Source organism: Marmota flaviventris, chromosome 5, assembly GCF_047511675.1.
Source record: "Marmota flaviventris isolate mMarFla1 chromosome 5, mMarFla1.hap1, whole genome shotgun sequence".
Classification (NCBI taxonomy): Eukaryota; Metazoa; Chordata; class Mammalia; order Rodentia; family Sciuridae; genus Marmota; species Marmota flaviventris.
Genome location: NC_092502.1, coordinates 123,651,246 through 123,664,887, shown reverse-complemented (window position 1 = coordinate 123,664,887; position 13,642 = coordinate 123,651,246). Strand labels below are relative to the sequence as shown.

Below are 13,642 nucleotides of genomic sequence, written 5' to 3'. Positions count from 1 at the left end.
TTACGACCTGCCAAGCTTAACAACTCTGGATTTTAATTCTTTATGAAATAAGAATAGAAGATAGATTGCATATATCTTTTAAAAAAAAGAAAGAAAGACTGTTAATTCTGTGAAAATTTTGGTCAGTGTTTCTATAAAGTATCGGGGTTCTGGTGCCAGATTTATTCAAGTATATTCATTTTATACTGTCTGTGGATCAGTACCTCATGTGAACAGAACAATGTAGAACCCTAAGTCTTTAGATACTTTTGTAGTGAAGGAGAGCTCTCATTTAATGACCTGGCAGTGCATTGTTGTCTATTTTTAGGGAGAAGGATGAAATGCAGTTCCTCAATTTTTGAAATATATTATTCTTAAGGCCCTGGAGAGGCACATGGTCATTTTCAGTTAAAATGAGTAAAAGAAAGACTCTGAATTTTAAAAAAAAATAAAATAAATAAATAATGTTGCCAATGTTTCCCCTTTAATAATATTATTAAATCTCCAAAAAATGTAACTAAAAATTCAACCAAATTTGGTCATATTAAGAAGAAAAGGCAGGACTAGGAATAAGTTTGCTGCAAAACATATGGGTTGCTCTGGATGACATTCAGACGTTAGCTAAGTCACATTGTAAAGTGACCATGACCTACACAAGGTTCTATGTCTCTTCATCAAAAACCTATGTCCACATGAAAAATACTTATTAAATGTGATAGGCACCATTTAATAGTAATAGTAATACTTACTATTTTTTCCTGGCATAAAATGGTGCCTAAGTATTGCTTTAGAACAATGATCATCTTCAAAGTCTGCCTGCAATTTTATTAGGTTCTTATGGCTTGGATATTTTTTATTCTTTCACCATTTATAACATGAGGTCTCTTATCCAGATACTGGAAATGGTTACCTCTAGAAATGAGTTCATTATCATAGTAGCACACATATCCCTCCCCCAAAGCACTAAAAGTGCAAGCCTGAAACTCCACAAACTGAAATGACACTTTTAATATTTAGGTGTGAAATATCTTACTTCTAGAGCTCTGCGGTGAGAAAATTAAAACTTGCAAGAACAAAATTCAGTCTTCAGAACCTTCTTTGTTCACCAACTGGAAGGAAGTATTTCATCTAGGCTTCTCAAATACAGGGCATTAAAATGACTAGGTATTCTTTGTCTCTGTTTTTCTTAGTAGCTGGGGCTCACCTGATTCCAGAGTGTAAGTATCTCCTATTCCTACCACATGCAAACATTGAGTGAATTTCTAGCAATTATATTGTTACATTATAGATAAACAGAGTTTCACAATTCTTTCCCCCCCACACCATCTTATGTTTTATACTATTGTATATCAGTAAAATCACAATAACTACTAGGTAAAATTGCTATCTTTTAAACTTTGAAAATGTAGTGATTGTAATCAGAAGAATTATATGTAAATGCTTGGATCTTTTTTGTGAAATCTTTTGTTTTGCTTTTGCAGATTTCAGTATGGAAATTATTGGAGGACAGGAAGTACCACCTCATTCCAGGCCCTTTATGGCCTCCATCCAGTACAACGGCTACCATACTTGTGGAGGAGTTCTGATCCATCCACAATGGGTGCTGACAGCAGCCCACTGCCACTCTCGGTGAGTCCCTCCACATTTCCATGTGCCTGTTTTTCTTTCAAGTTGGCTAGAAGAGAAGTTTGACTCTCCTGGGTGAGAGATCTGAACTGCCCTTAGCTTTTGTGATAGCTGACCAGCTGGTGGGGTTTTGGTGCCCTCCTGTACAACCATGTTTTATGTCCTGGGTTTTCCTTTTAGAGATAATGGAAAGTTTGCTGCAAAACATATGGGTTTCTCTGGATGACATTCAGATTTTAGCTAAGTCATAATGTAAAGCACCCATGACCTATGCAAGGTTCCATATCTCTTCATCAGGCAAGATATTAGACAAATCCAAGACCTCAATCTAATGCCTCAGGAACACAGCAATAATGGAAGCAGCAGTTTTCCTGGCCTTTCTAGACCATACTGCTCAGGGGGAGATCAGAAAGCTAGCTTTCCCTGTCTTCTTCATCTTCCCCATTTTACAAGTGGGAATTAATAATCATGGTACAGTGGTTCCCTCCTTATCTGTGGGGGATATATTTCAAAATATCCCTCAGATGCCTGAAACCTCCAAAGATACTGAACCCTATATGTACTATTTTCTTCTATATATTCATACCTATGATAAAGTCAAATTTATAGATTAGGCCCAGTAAGAGATTAACACAACAATTAAATAGAGAAATTATAACAATATACTATTTAAAAAGTCACTTAAAACTTATGAATTGCTTATTAAGTTTAAAATGTTAATTTTCCAGCAGTTGACCACAAGTAACTGAAACTGCAGAAAGCAAACCTGTGTATCTATGAGGAGAGACAAACATACCCTGTTTCATGGGGTTTTGAGAATTAGATAGCACCAATTTAAGTATTTTAGCATGTTTGACACATTTAATAAGCACAAATCTATTACAGCCAATAATGTTAGTATGAGAAGTCTGATTTTCCAGTGGATGTTTGGACTCCTTAGTTACTCAGGCCCGTCACTTAAACCAGACATCTGGGGCCCGCAGTTTGGGAAAAACATCCATAAGAGGTAACAACTATCCTGTGTGTGGGCGAGTGGGGGGAGTTTATAGAGGGTTTGTACAAAGAGAAAAATAGTGAGTTATTTTTCAGGGTTACTTAGAATGAAAGCTTTTCTGAAGACAGAGAATAACCTCCCAAAGTTCATTTCACACTAGGATTCTCTTGCTTTGGTTGATAAAGCTCAAAACCCATCTTAGGATGCTGCAATCATCTCAGGAGGAAAAGCAGTAGAAAATTAATTTGGTATTTGTTATTTCATTTGTATTTTGTTGTTTTGTTTTTTCTGATTGATTGCATGTTTGTTTCTTTATGTTTCTTGCCTGGATAAGCTGAGATGGAGCCTCCTCCTTCCTAAGAAGCTTTTCAGCCCTTCACATGGTTTGCTGCCATGGCTTGCTGTCTAGGCATCAGCTATGTCTAAACAGAATACTTGAACTGATTTGTTTCTCTTCATGCTTTGGGGTGTTGTCTGATGATCCCATGTTAATGGGGCTATTTGAGCATAGAAGTTTTGAAGCCTGAAAACAGGAGAACTTCTGTTTTATTTCTAAATAGCAAGTCACTGATTTCCAGTTTCATGTGATTCCTTCATTTAAGTGGGGTTCTTGTCTTCATAAAACTCACCCCTATTACTTCTGTCCCTCTTTTCCTGACTCTTACCCCCTTGGGACCAGTGAGGCAAAGAATGACTATTAATAAAAGCATGCACAACTTCAAACATACTTATGGTACATATTCAGATGGACTATAATCTCTCCCTACTCAGAGCTTAACTTGTAAATGTTCAACAAATTCTGGATGGAAAAAAGGAAACAAACTGGAGGATTTTTTGTTTTGTTTTGGTTTGGTTTTTGTTAAGCCTGAAACATGATGTGTGAAGAACCATAAAGTGCTATATTGAGTGAATTTTCAGTTTTGTCAAGTGGACTTAACTCAAGAGAAGTGGATTCTCAAATTTGGAGGGGGGAGATTATTTTTAAAAAATTAAGAAAGAGTGGAGAGAAATCCTGGAGTTTAAAAAAATTGCTAAATATCATTTTAAATGGTTGGCTAGCTAGCATATAAAGAACTCCAAAATATGTAGATCAAGTTTCCTCTACAGGACACTTGGGTGTAAAAATGTAGGCAGATCAGTGCTTACAAAAATATTAAGGCTTATGAAATTCCAAATATTTATGAAATAGTTCAATAGTGGCTGCCCACAAATGTACTCACACGTACCCTGTGGGAATGGTTTACTAACCTTGGGCCTCCCTCTCAGCAAAATAGCAAAATGGGCCAAATCTGGGAGTGCTCTGTTCTTACCACCCTCCATTCAGCTCCTTCCTTAGTACCTGAGCCCCTAGTACCTGAGCCCCTTTATCAGTTCCCTGTCAAATATAAAAGGAAATGGGTAAAAGGTTTTCTGTATACGCTCATCTTCAGCATTTTAACTTACTAGCAACAAAACTCTCACCAGCTGTTGTCCACTGTCCTCCTAGGTATCCTCTAATGCCACCCTTCATTGCATGCTTCCCCCTCTCTCACTTGCTCAGGATGTTATTAGGCAGAACCTTCTACAGGGTCTTACTCCATCTCAAACACTCAAGTCTCTCTCCCCAAGTGAAATGACTTTGGCTTCCAATCAACTGACTCCTGATGCCTGGAGCCTCCGCCTGATATCTATGTGTCAATTTGTCTGAACCTCAAATTCCTCATCATGAAGTGGAGAATCATCACCTACCTCATGGGGCTCTTGTGAGGCACTAGGGAAAATAGCACAGAACACAAGACCTTAATAGACATTATCAAGTATTATTATATCATTATCTATGCCTTCCATGACAATAATCAAGGGGCTAATCTGATGATCTGTTTATATTCATGAGATGAGACTGGGAAAATCTCAAGTCTCTGAAGCAAGAGAGACCTCCAAGACATGGGAACCCTGCCTTTGCTGCCAGGCCTCTGGAGTGGGTCTAAACATAAGTACTTCTCAGCATCATGACATGCTGACAGAGGAAATAAGAGGTTTGACGGGGCCTTGGCATGGCACTTAATGAGGAGTTGAGGAAAGAGCACTGGAATTGGAATCATAAAAGCTGGACTGGGGTCCTGATTCCCCCAGTTATGCAATGTGACACTTTAGAACAGTCAGAGAACACCCCTTTACTAGCGAGGAATATACCACTCAACAGTTTTAACAACTCCAAGAAAGGTATTGTTAGGATCAATTGAGACAGTGTTTCCACATTGTGAGCAGATGGTGAAAAAACATTGTTACAAGCAATACTATGGCTCTGCTCTATGTGTAATTCTGTTTCAGATAAGTTCAGGGTGAGATTCAGGAAACTCCATTTTAAACAAACAGCTCCAGATGATTCTGATGCAGCTCTGAAGACCACTCTTGGAGAAATCCTAAACTGTTCAAATAAATAACACTTGTATTATTAGTTCTCCTCTATGTGAATTCCAGGTTTAGCTAAAGAAATGGAGTCCTACAACTCAAGCAATTTCAGGTATCCAACGAACAGAAAAATTGACCTTGTTGGACAGAGTCTACAGTTGAAACGTATCTAGAAATTGAAAGTTCAGAAAGCACAATGGTCTGCTTGGGTTGTTTTTGGTTTTAGCCTGTCCCAGTGGAGACAAAAATAATCAAAACATGTCCAAAGCAATAGCTAGTTAAGGAAATGAGTAAAATATGAAAGAAAACAAGAAATTTTCTTGACAGCCCTCCCTTCATCAGAATCCATCTTCCACACTCAGGATTTGTCCTTCACAGCCTTCCTTGTATGAGTTGTTTATGCAGATACCCACTTTTCTGTGAGTGTTAATCCTGAGGATTTTATATCATCTTCCCCTCCAAAGTTCTGGGGTTAGTGGGTATGTTGAATTTGAATTTGAATCAGTCCTAAGAAATCCAATCTGTATCCTAAGAGAAATTTCATACCCATCCTGATTTTGCAATAGGCAAACTTTTCAACAAATAGAACTGGAATTCCCAAAATAAACTCTTTTGGTAGAAACCAAGAAGTGGTAATTCCAGGCAGTCACAGGTCTTACATGTACAAAATCCTTCCCACCAGAGTCATGTGCACATTCTCCCAACCTGAAACAGTCATTTCTTCCTTTGTCTGTATGTTTCGGTGCCCTTCTTAATTTTATGAATATTTAGCAATCTGTATGTATATGTGTTTTCACTGATTTATTTCTTGATCCCTTTTCAAATAGCAAAGAAATCAATATATGCAAATGAATAAATATAATTATTTTTATAACCTTCCTTGTACCAAAACAGGATTTAAGATGGCTTCCAAAAAGATGCACATTGCAAGGGGCTGTATCTGTAGCATACAAAGGCTCTGAGATGTTACCAAAAACTATTTTTAAATCATTTCCATTTTCACCAGTGGCTATAAATATAACTTTATAAAACATACAAGTAAATCAGAAACTAGTATTAGAATTGTGTACAATCAGATTTTTTTTTTCAAAAAGCAAAACAAAAAAAAAACTTTGTTTCTTAATCTGACTCCCTGGCTGTACCCTATAAATCTCCACAATGGAATCACCAATTGCTACTAGTCTTAAGATATCTTCATTTCAAATAGGCAAGTATTTCACCTTGATGAAAGTTTTTCTTTCTCATCCAAATCATGTTTCTAACTGCGAAGACAGGACTTTTGAGCATATTTGACTGCCATGTATTGGATCTCCTGATGCCTGAGATCAGATGTCAACATAGAGATGAACATGGATAGAGCTGAGTCTTTATCTTAATCATTTAAACACCTAATAATGGGAAGAGGGTGGAAGCTGGGCTTGGTTGTGCATACCTGTAATCTCAGAAACTTGGATGTCTAAGGCAGGAGAAGCACAGGTTCAAGGCTAGTCTTAGCAATTAAGTGAGCCCCTGTCTCAAAATAAAAAGAACTGAGAATGTAGTACAGTGGTACAGGGATACTGGGTTCAATCTCCAGTATTGGGGTAAAAATTTCTATAGATGAATGATAGTGGTGGATAAACAGCTATATATACACATACACACATATTTTTATGTATAAATCATTTATATATTTTTAAATGGCTAAAATGAGATATTTTGATATATGTGTATATATTGGCACAATAAAAAATCCCTTATTTTTTTATGTTGGCATAAATCTCAAACCACAAACTCAAGATGTATAATGTCCTTCATTTTTACATAAATGAACACAATTTTATTGTTAACTTGCTCTAAGTCAATCAGGAACTCACTAGTTTTTTTCTCACAATCAGGTCCAAGTTCTGATATTCTTTAACAACGCTGGGGAATTGGACTAGAATGGGGTTGCAGGCATATCATTTGGCTCTTGATGTCTTTCATTCATGATGGAATCCATTGATACCTCTGTTACTCTACCCAATCCTAAACAGGTTATACTGGAATATGTGCTTGGTTTTGTGTCTATGACTCTCTCTGCCATCTCTGCTCCCCATCGGAGGATTTGGAAATCATTCTGTTACTGCCATTCTCTGCTTTCTTTTATAGGTTGGTCAAAGGCCAATTTCCCACAGTGGTTTTAGGAGCACATTCTCTGTCAAAGAATGAGCCCTCCAAACAAACATTTGAGATTAAAAAATTCATACCATTTTCAAGACTTAGATCAAATTCTAAATCAAATGACATCATGCTAGTAAAGGTATGTATCATTGTCTGCATCAATTTCTCCAACATTCTTATACAGTATAGTTCAGTTAATTGAAGGATCTACAAGGAAGCACTCTGATAGTACCCTTCCCATATTTGAGGTAATCATGATAAATTCTGTAAGGACTCATGTTATTCTATTCATCACCTTAAAAGAATAGGTCAGGGATGCAGTTACATGAGGAAAGCCAACTCTGAATCTCCATATGTAAGAGAGGAACATCCCCACAAGCCCAAGGATTCACAATAAAAGCTTTTTCTCAAATGCTTTTCTCATGAACAATTGGAAAATCAACAGTCATTTATACAAGAGCCAACCAAGTGACTTCATGGACTCAGAAGTGAGTTACAGCTTAGTCTAGACCATACTTTGTCTAATCCAAATTTGGTCTAGACCATACTCAAGGGTCCTATTCAGCAGAAAACAGCCCAGCCCTCAAAGTCATGACCCCTGAATGTTATTTCACAGAAATCCATCCAAGGCAGGGCAAAGGCCACTTGCTTGAGACTGGGCAAAATTCCCTGAGCATCAGTAAATTCCACAGGGAATAGAAAGCATGTTCAGGAAAGTAACAACCACAAATGCAGCTGCAGGCTACCACCAAAGTAGATTCAAGAAGAAGGGATGCCCTTCTAAGACAGAGGGACCACACATTCAATGCACAGGCTAATAGCAGAATACTGCTGGGAAAGAACGATGATTCATTCACTTTTTTTCTGTCAGCTTCACAGGGCCGCAAACCTCAACAAGCATGTCCAGTTGCTCCACCCAAGATCCACAAACTATATTAGATCTGGCACCAAATGCCAGGTTACTGGTTGGGGAACCACTGACTCAAAAGTTTTCAGCATCTCTGATACCCTTCAGGAAGTCACTGTTACCATCATAGATCGAAAACTTTGTAACAGCCAAAATTATTACAACCACAATCCTATTATAACCAAAGACATGATATGCGCAGGAGACACCAAAGGCAATAAGGATTCCTGCCAGGTAAGAGTCTCTCATTCAGACAGGCATCTCCAGAGTACTGCAGTCAAGACTGTGTGCCTACTAGCACTGAGGGGAGGCCTGGAGAACACAAAGCCGCACTTCTAGAAATGTACTCTTCATTTCTACCCTCTGTTCTTTCACATATGCCAATTTGAATGGGAAGAACTTTCCCCAATGCTTAATAAACACTCATTAAATTGTTAATCAGGAAAGTAGACTGTATCTGACAATTTTTACAGGTGTTTTAGTCAGTTATTTCACTGCTGTGACTAAAAGATCTGACCAGAACAATTGTAGAGGAGGAAAAGTTTATTTGAGGGCTCATGGTTTCAGAGGTCTTAGTTCATAGAAGCCCTTAGTCCATTCCTCAGGGCTTGAGGTGAGGCTGAACATGGGAGACAGCGGTGGAGGGAAGCAGAATACATGTTGATAAGAAAGCAGAGAGAGATTCCACTCTCCAGATACAAAATGTATATACCCCAAAGCCACGCTGCCCCAATTCCCACCTCCAGCCACACCCTGCCACTTCAGTTAATCCCTATCAAGGGATTAATTCACTGATTGGGTTAAGACTTTCACAACCCAATCACTTATCCTCTGAACCTTTTTGCATTGTCTCACACATAAGCTTTTTGGGGACACCTCACATCCAAACCATAACAACAGGCCACTTATGAGGGGTGCTAGCATCCTGAGAACATCCATCAACCCTGAGGTCATGAGTGGTGATTAGAAGATGAAGATAACTCACCCTCCACTTCAAAAGCAAAACAAACAAAAAATCTTTTAAATCAATCAATGTGGAGGTCTTATAAGACTCAAGTGCAAAATGCTCAAATATACAGTATGTGTTTCTTAAATAATATTGACTGCCTTAGGCTGCTTGGGCTGCTATAGCAACATAACTGTGAACACCCTGCAACATAACCTGAGTGGCTTATAAATAACAGAAATCTATTTTCACAGTCCTGGGGACTAGAAAGTCCAAACCAAGGTGCCATCAGATTTGGGTTTTGGTGAGGGCTGCTTTCTGCTTCCTAGATGTCTTATTTTCACTTTAACCACACATGGTGGAAGCAATAAAGGGTGTCTCTCAGGCCTCTTTTAAAAGGTCCTAATCCCATTCATGAGGGCTTCTGCTCCATGACCTATGACTTTCCAAAGACCCCCACTTCCTCATACTATCACTCTGAGGGGTGAGAATTTCAACATGTGAGTTTAAGGACCAGGGGAAGAGGCCATAAACATTGAGACCATCACACTGATTAACAAAAAGGAATAATACTCATTATATTTTTCAAAACCTTTTGTTTATAAAATTGGTAAGAAGAAATTGGATACATGTTTACAGGTGACTAATATGTAGCACAGATGGATTATTAATTTTTTAAAAATTAGAATGCAACATTTGCCATATTAATTATTATTGGATGGAGGGTTATGATGTCTTCAAAGATCCCATGTAGCTGTTCTACTCTAAGAACATGAGCCTCCTGACCATGTAATCATGGCTGACCAGTGGACAAGGCCAAGCAGTTTTCCATGTGGCCACAGCCTAGGCTGAGACTGTTCTTCACATTTGAAAGCCAGCTCTTAGTCTAAAAGGCCACACCACCCTCTTTATAACTCCCACTTTTCCTGACAGAATTCAGTTGCATGTTTTGTTGTTAGAGTAAGTCCTCAAAAATAATTTTTTTCAGCAAGTGTATATATCCATAGTGCTATATTCAACCATGTGAGAATACAAAAGAATAATGAAGAAGACAGTCCTTGCCATCTAGATATTTACCGCACTGTAACACTCTTTTCTGCTGGCCTCAATGTTACCTGGATTTCAGGTCCATGAGCACCAAAATGAAATTCACAATTTAGAAAATTTATTTTATTTCAGTGGATTATTTCAAACTTCATGTCCACCCACCCACTCCTCAACAAATAAAACTCAATAGTCACTGATTATCAAGGAATATAGGTATACATTGACATAGATGGAGAAAAAAGAGAGACATAGTATAGACATAGAGGCAAAGTCATAATCATAGAAAAACAGAGACAAAGAGACAAAAACACAGTCCTAGAGAGATAGAGAACCTATACTGAGTAAGAGGCTATGTCAGGCAATTGTAGGGCCCAGAGAACCCAAATACTCAGATTAGAATATGTTGGGCAAGAATGTTTTATCTGATATAAGGAGGCTGACTTATAGTGGGGTAGGGAGGGGGAGCATGGGAGGAATAAATGAATTCTAGATAGCGCAAAAGGGTGGGAGGGGAAGAGAGGGGCAGGGGATTAGCAAGGATGGTGGAATGTGATGGACATCATTATCCAAAGTCCATGTATGAAGACACAAATTGGTGTCAACATACTTTATATACAACCAGAGATATGAAAAATTGTGCTGTATAAGTGTAATAAGAATTGTAGGGGCTGGGGATGTGGCTCAAGCGGTAGCGTACTTGCCTGGCATGCGTGCGGCCTGGGTTCAATCCTCAGCACCACATACAAATAGAGATGTTGTGTCCACCAAAAACTAAAAAAATAAATAAATATTTAAAAATTCTCTCTCTCTCTCTCTCTCTCTCTCTCTTTAAAAAGAAAAAGAATTGTAATGCATTCCACTGTCATTTTAAAAAAAAAAAATCAATTAAAAAAAAGAATACGTTGGGCAGTCAACAATTGGTTTAAAAAAAAACAAAAACTTCAATAGCTTCTCACCACATTTCCTTCTTTCCAGGGTGACTCAGGTGGCCCCTTGGTCTGCAAAGGTATCTTCCATGCCATTGCCTCTGGAGGTCACAAATGTGGCATTGCCAATAAGCCTGGAATCTACACTCTGTTAACTAAGAAATATCAGGCTTGGATCAAAAACAACCTTGCCCCACCTCGATTGAGACTGTAAATAATTTTCTTGGATCTTCCAGTTACTTGCTCTGTTTTGTCATGTGCTCACAGATCAACATTATCTTCAGATGTATGTGGATACAGGTACAAAAGAGCTAAGTTGGGGTACATTTCTGTACCTGGAAGACTTATTCTGTTAAGGAATGAAGCTCTTTTTCATGCACATCACTAATGTATTTTTACCATGCTGATTTCATCCTAAATAAAATTTAGAAGATTCTTCATTTGTCTTTTATGGGTATAAAGTAATTTCCAAACCTATTACACCCACACTCCCCAAAGGACAATAAGGTAACTAAACAAGACAGTAATGCTACCACCTTAAACAGGTTTATGTTGTGATTTCTGCTGAATTGTGCTAAATTATCCAGTGTTTTATAATTGTTGTAAGAATACTTAACATGAAATCTACCATTTTAACAGATTTTCAGTTGTACAATAGAGTATTATTAAATATAAGCACAATCATTTACAATACATGTCCATAAGTTTCATCTTGTGAAACTGAAACTTTATACCAGGTGAATAACAATTCCTCATTTTCCTCACCCTCAGTCCCTGGCAACCATTGTTCTACTTTAAGCATTTATGAGTTTGGTTATCCTAAGTTGTATTTTTAAAATCATAAATAGTAAATACAAATACCCAACTCAAGAAATATCATTATACTCTAGGTCCATGTATGACTGCACATATGGTGCAATTCTACATCATGTACAACCAGAGAAATGAAAATTTGCACTCAATTTGTGTAAAATGAACTGAAATGCATTCTGCTGTCATATATAACTATCTAGAACAAATTTTAAAAATTTTAAAAATCAAGTTTTATACAAATATTTGAGTAGTATTATTTATGTCACATTTTGTTCCAGAAAGTGTTAATGCAATGTACAAAAATACCCGCAACAAAATAAAATGTAGACTTAAAAATAAATTGGTAAAAAAAAAAAATTGGCAACAATATTGGGGCAAAGGGGAAATGAGAGTACAAAAGAGGAGAGGAAGGCAGAAATGCTCATGTGGCACTCAGAGTGCAATTAAGTTTCTTCCTATACATTTGTTAGCAAGATTCACATTTGGTTCTATGCTTTAGCCAGTGCAAAAATGAAGAATACAATCAGCTATATGAATTATGGTATCCAGAACAAAATAAAGAGTTTGCCAAGAAGTATGGCCTCTGGTGCTAGAATTGAGACTAGAGAGAACTTTCTCCCATGGTCCTTCTAAGAAGGACATTGGGATTAATGTATGCATCATTAAAATATCACATGGTTCCCTATAATATGTACAACTTTTATGTTCAATTTAAAATTAGTACAGAATAATATTTTTAAAAGGAAATTGCTGTGTTTCCCATATCCCTCCCACTGGCACCAGAATTCCCTGACATCCAGATTGCCTTGACCTTCTGTTCAGAAATTAAGATTGAATAGTCTTGAGGTGGGCCTAAAAATCTGCATTGTTTAAAAATAACTCCATTGGAACTTTAGATAGGGCAAAGGGGAGAGAGGGGATGGGAGAGGGCAAGGGGTAGGAAAAATGGTGGAATGAGAGGGACATCGTTACCCTAAGTACATGTATGAAGACATGAATGGTGTGACTCTACTTTGTGTACAACTAGACATGAAAAATTGTGCTCTGTATGTGTACTATGAATTGAAATGCATTCTGCTGTATGTATAACAAATTCGAATAAATAAATTTTTAAAAAAGAGAAAAAAAATAACTCCATTGATCTTAAGTCAGGGAACAGAAGATGGTGGAGTAGAAAGAAGCTGCATTCCAAGCGGTGCTATAACTCAGAACCAAAACAGCAGGCATACACCTTCTCAGTGAGGTAATGAAAGAGGGATTTCACTAAAATTCAATAAAACAGTGGTTTAGGGACTCTGAAATTTGGGTACAATAAGCAAAGAAGAAAGAATACATCAAAGCCAATGTGGCTGCCTCACAGGCACTGCTGGTGCAGATTCACCACGAATAAAGGGAGGAGGAACAGATTTAATATGGAAAAGCCTGAGATCAAAAATTCTGCCTAATATTAGCTGATCCAGATGCAGCACTGTGCCCTGGTCTGTCGGGAGCTGCCACAAAGGAACCAAACGCCCTTTAATCTTGAGCGATGAGAATGTGGCAAGTCAGCCATGGGCTGTGTGTGTGTGTGAACTATGAGCAGTGAGCACACAAAGTGACTGAACTGACATCGCCCCTCTGTTTGGGCGGGCCTCACTCTGGTCTTTTCACTCATGACCCTCACACAACTCGAGATGGGCACGGCCTTCCTAAATGTCAGTCAATCTGCTGATAGCACACATCACTAGCTAGACTCAACCCCCCTGAAACCTGACCCCTTGCCTCATTTGAATGGCTTCTCCCCAATAAAAGGGCTCAGCATGTGCTTCTCTTTCCCTCTCTTTCCATGGACCCCTGAGGTCAGAGGGGCCATCACAGACCCAAAGAAAAAG

At 38.0% G+C, this 13,642-nt stretch overlaps 1 protein-coding gene across 1 annotated transcript; it reads left to right on the top strand.

The window, feature by feature from the left end:
* Positions 1-1,030: 1,030 nt before the first annotated feature.
* Positions 1,031-11,398, top strand: Gzmk (granzyme K). The gene is made up of 5 exons (XM_027938137.3): positions 1,031-1,196; positions 1,461-1,608; positions 7,121-7,271; positions 8,004-8,273; positions 11,008-11,398. Exons 1-5 carry the CDS (start codon positions 1,136-1,138, stop codon positions 11,170-11,172), a joined length of 795 nt encoding a protein of 264 aa, XP_027793938.2. The 5' UTR covers positions 1,031-1,135; the 3' UTR covers positions 11,173-11,398.
* The last annotated feature ends 2,244 nt before the right edge of the window (positions 11,399-13,642 follow it).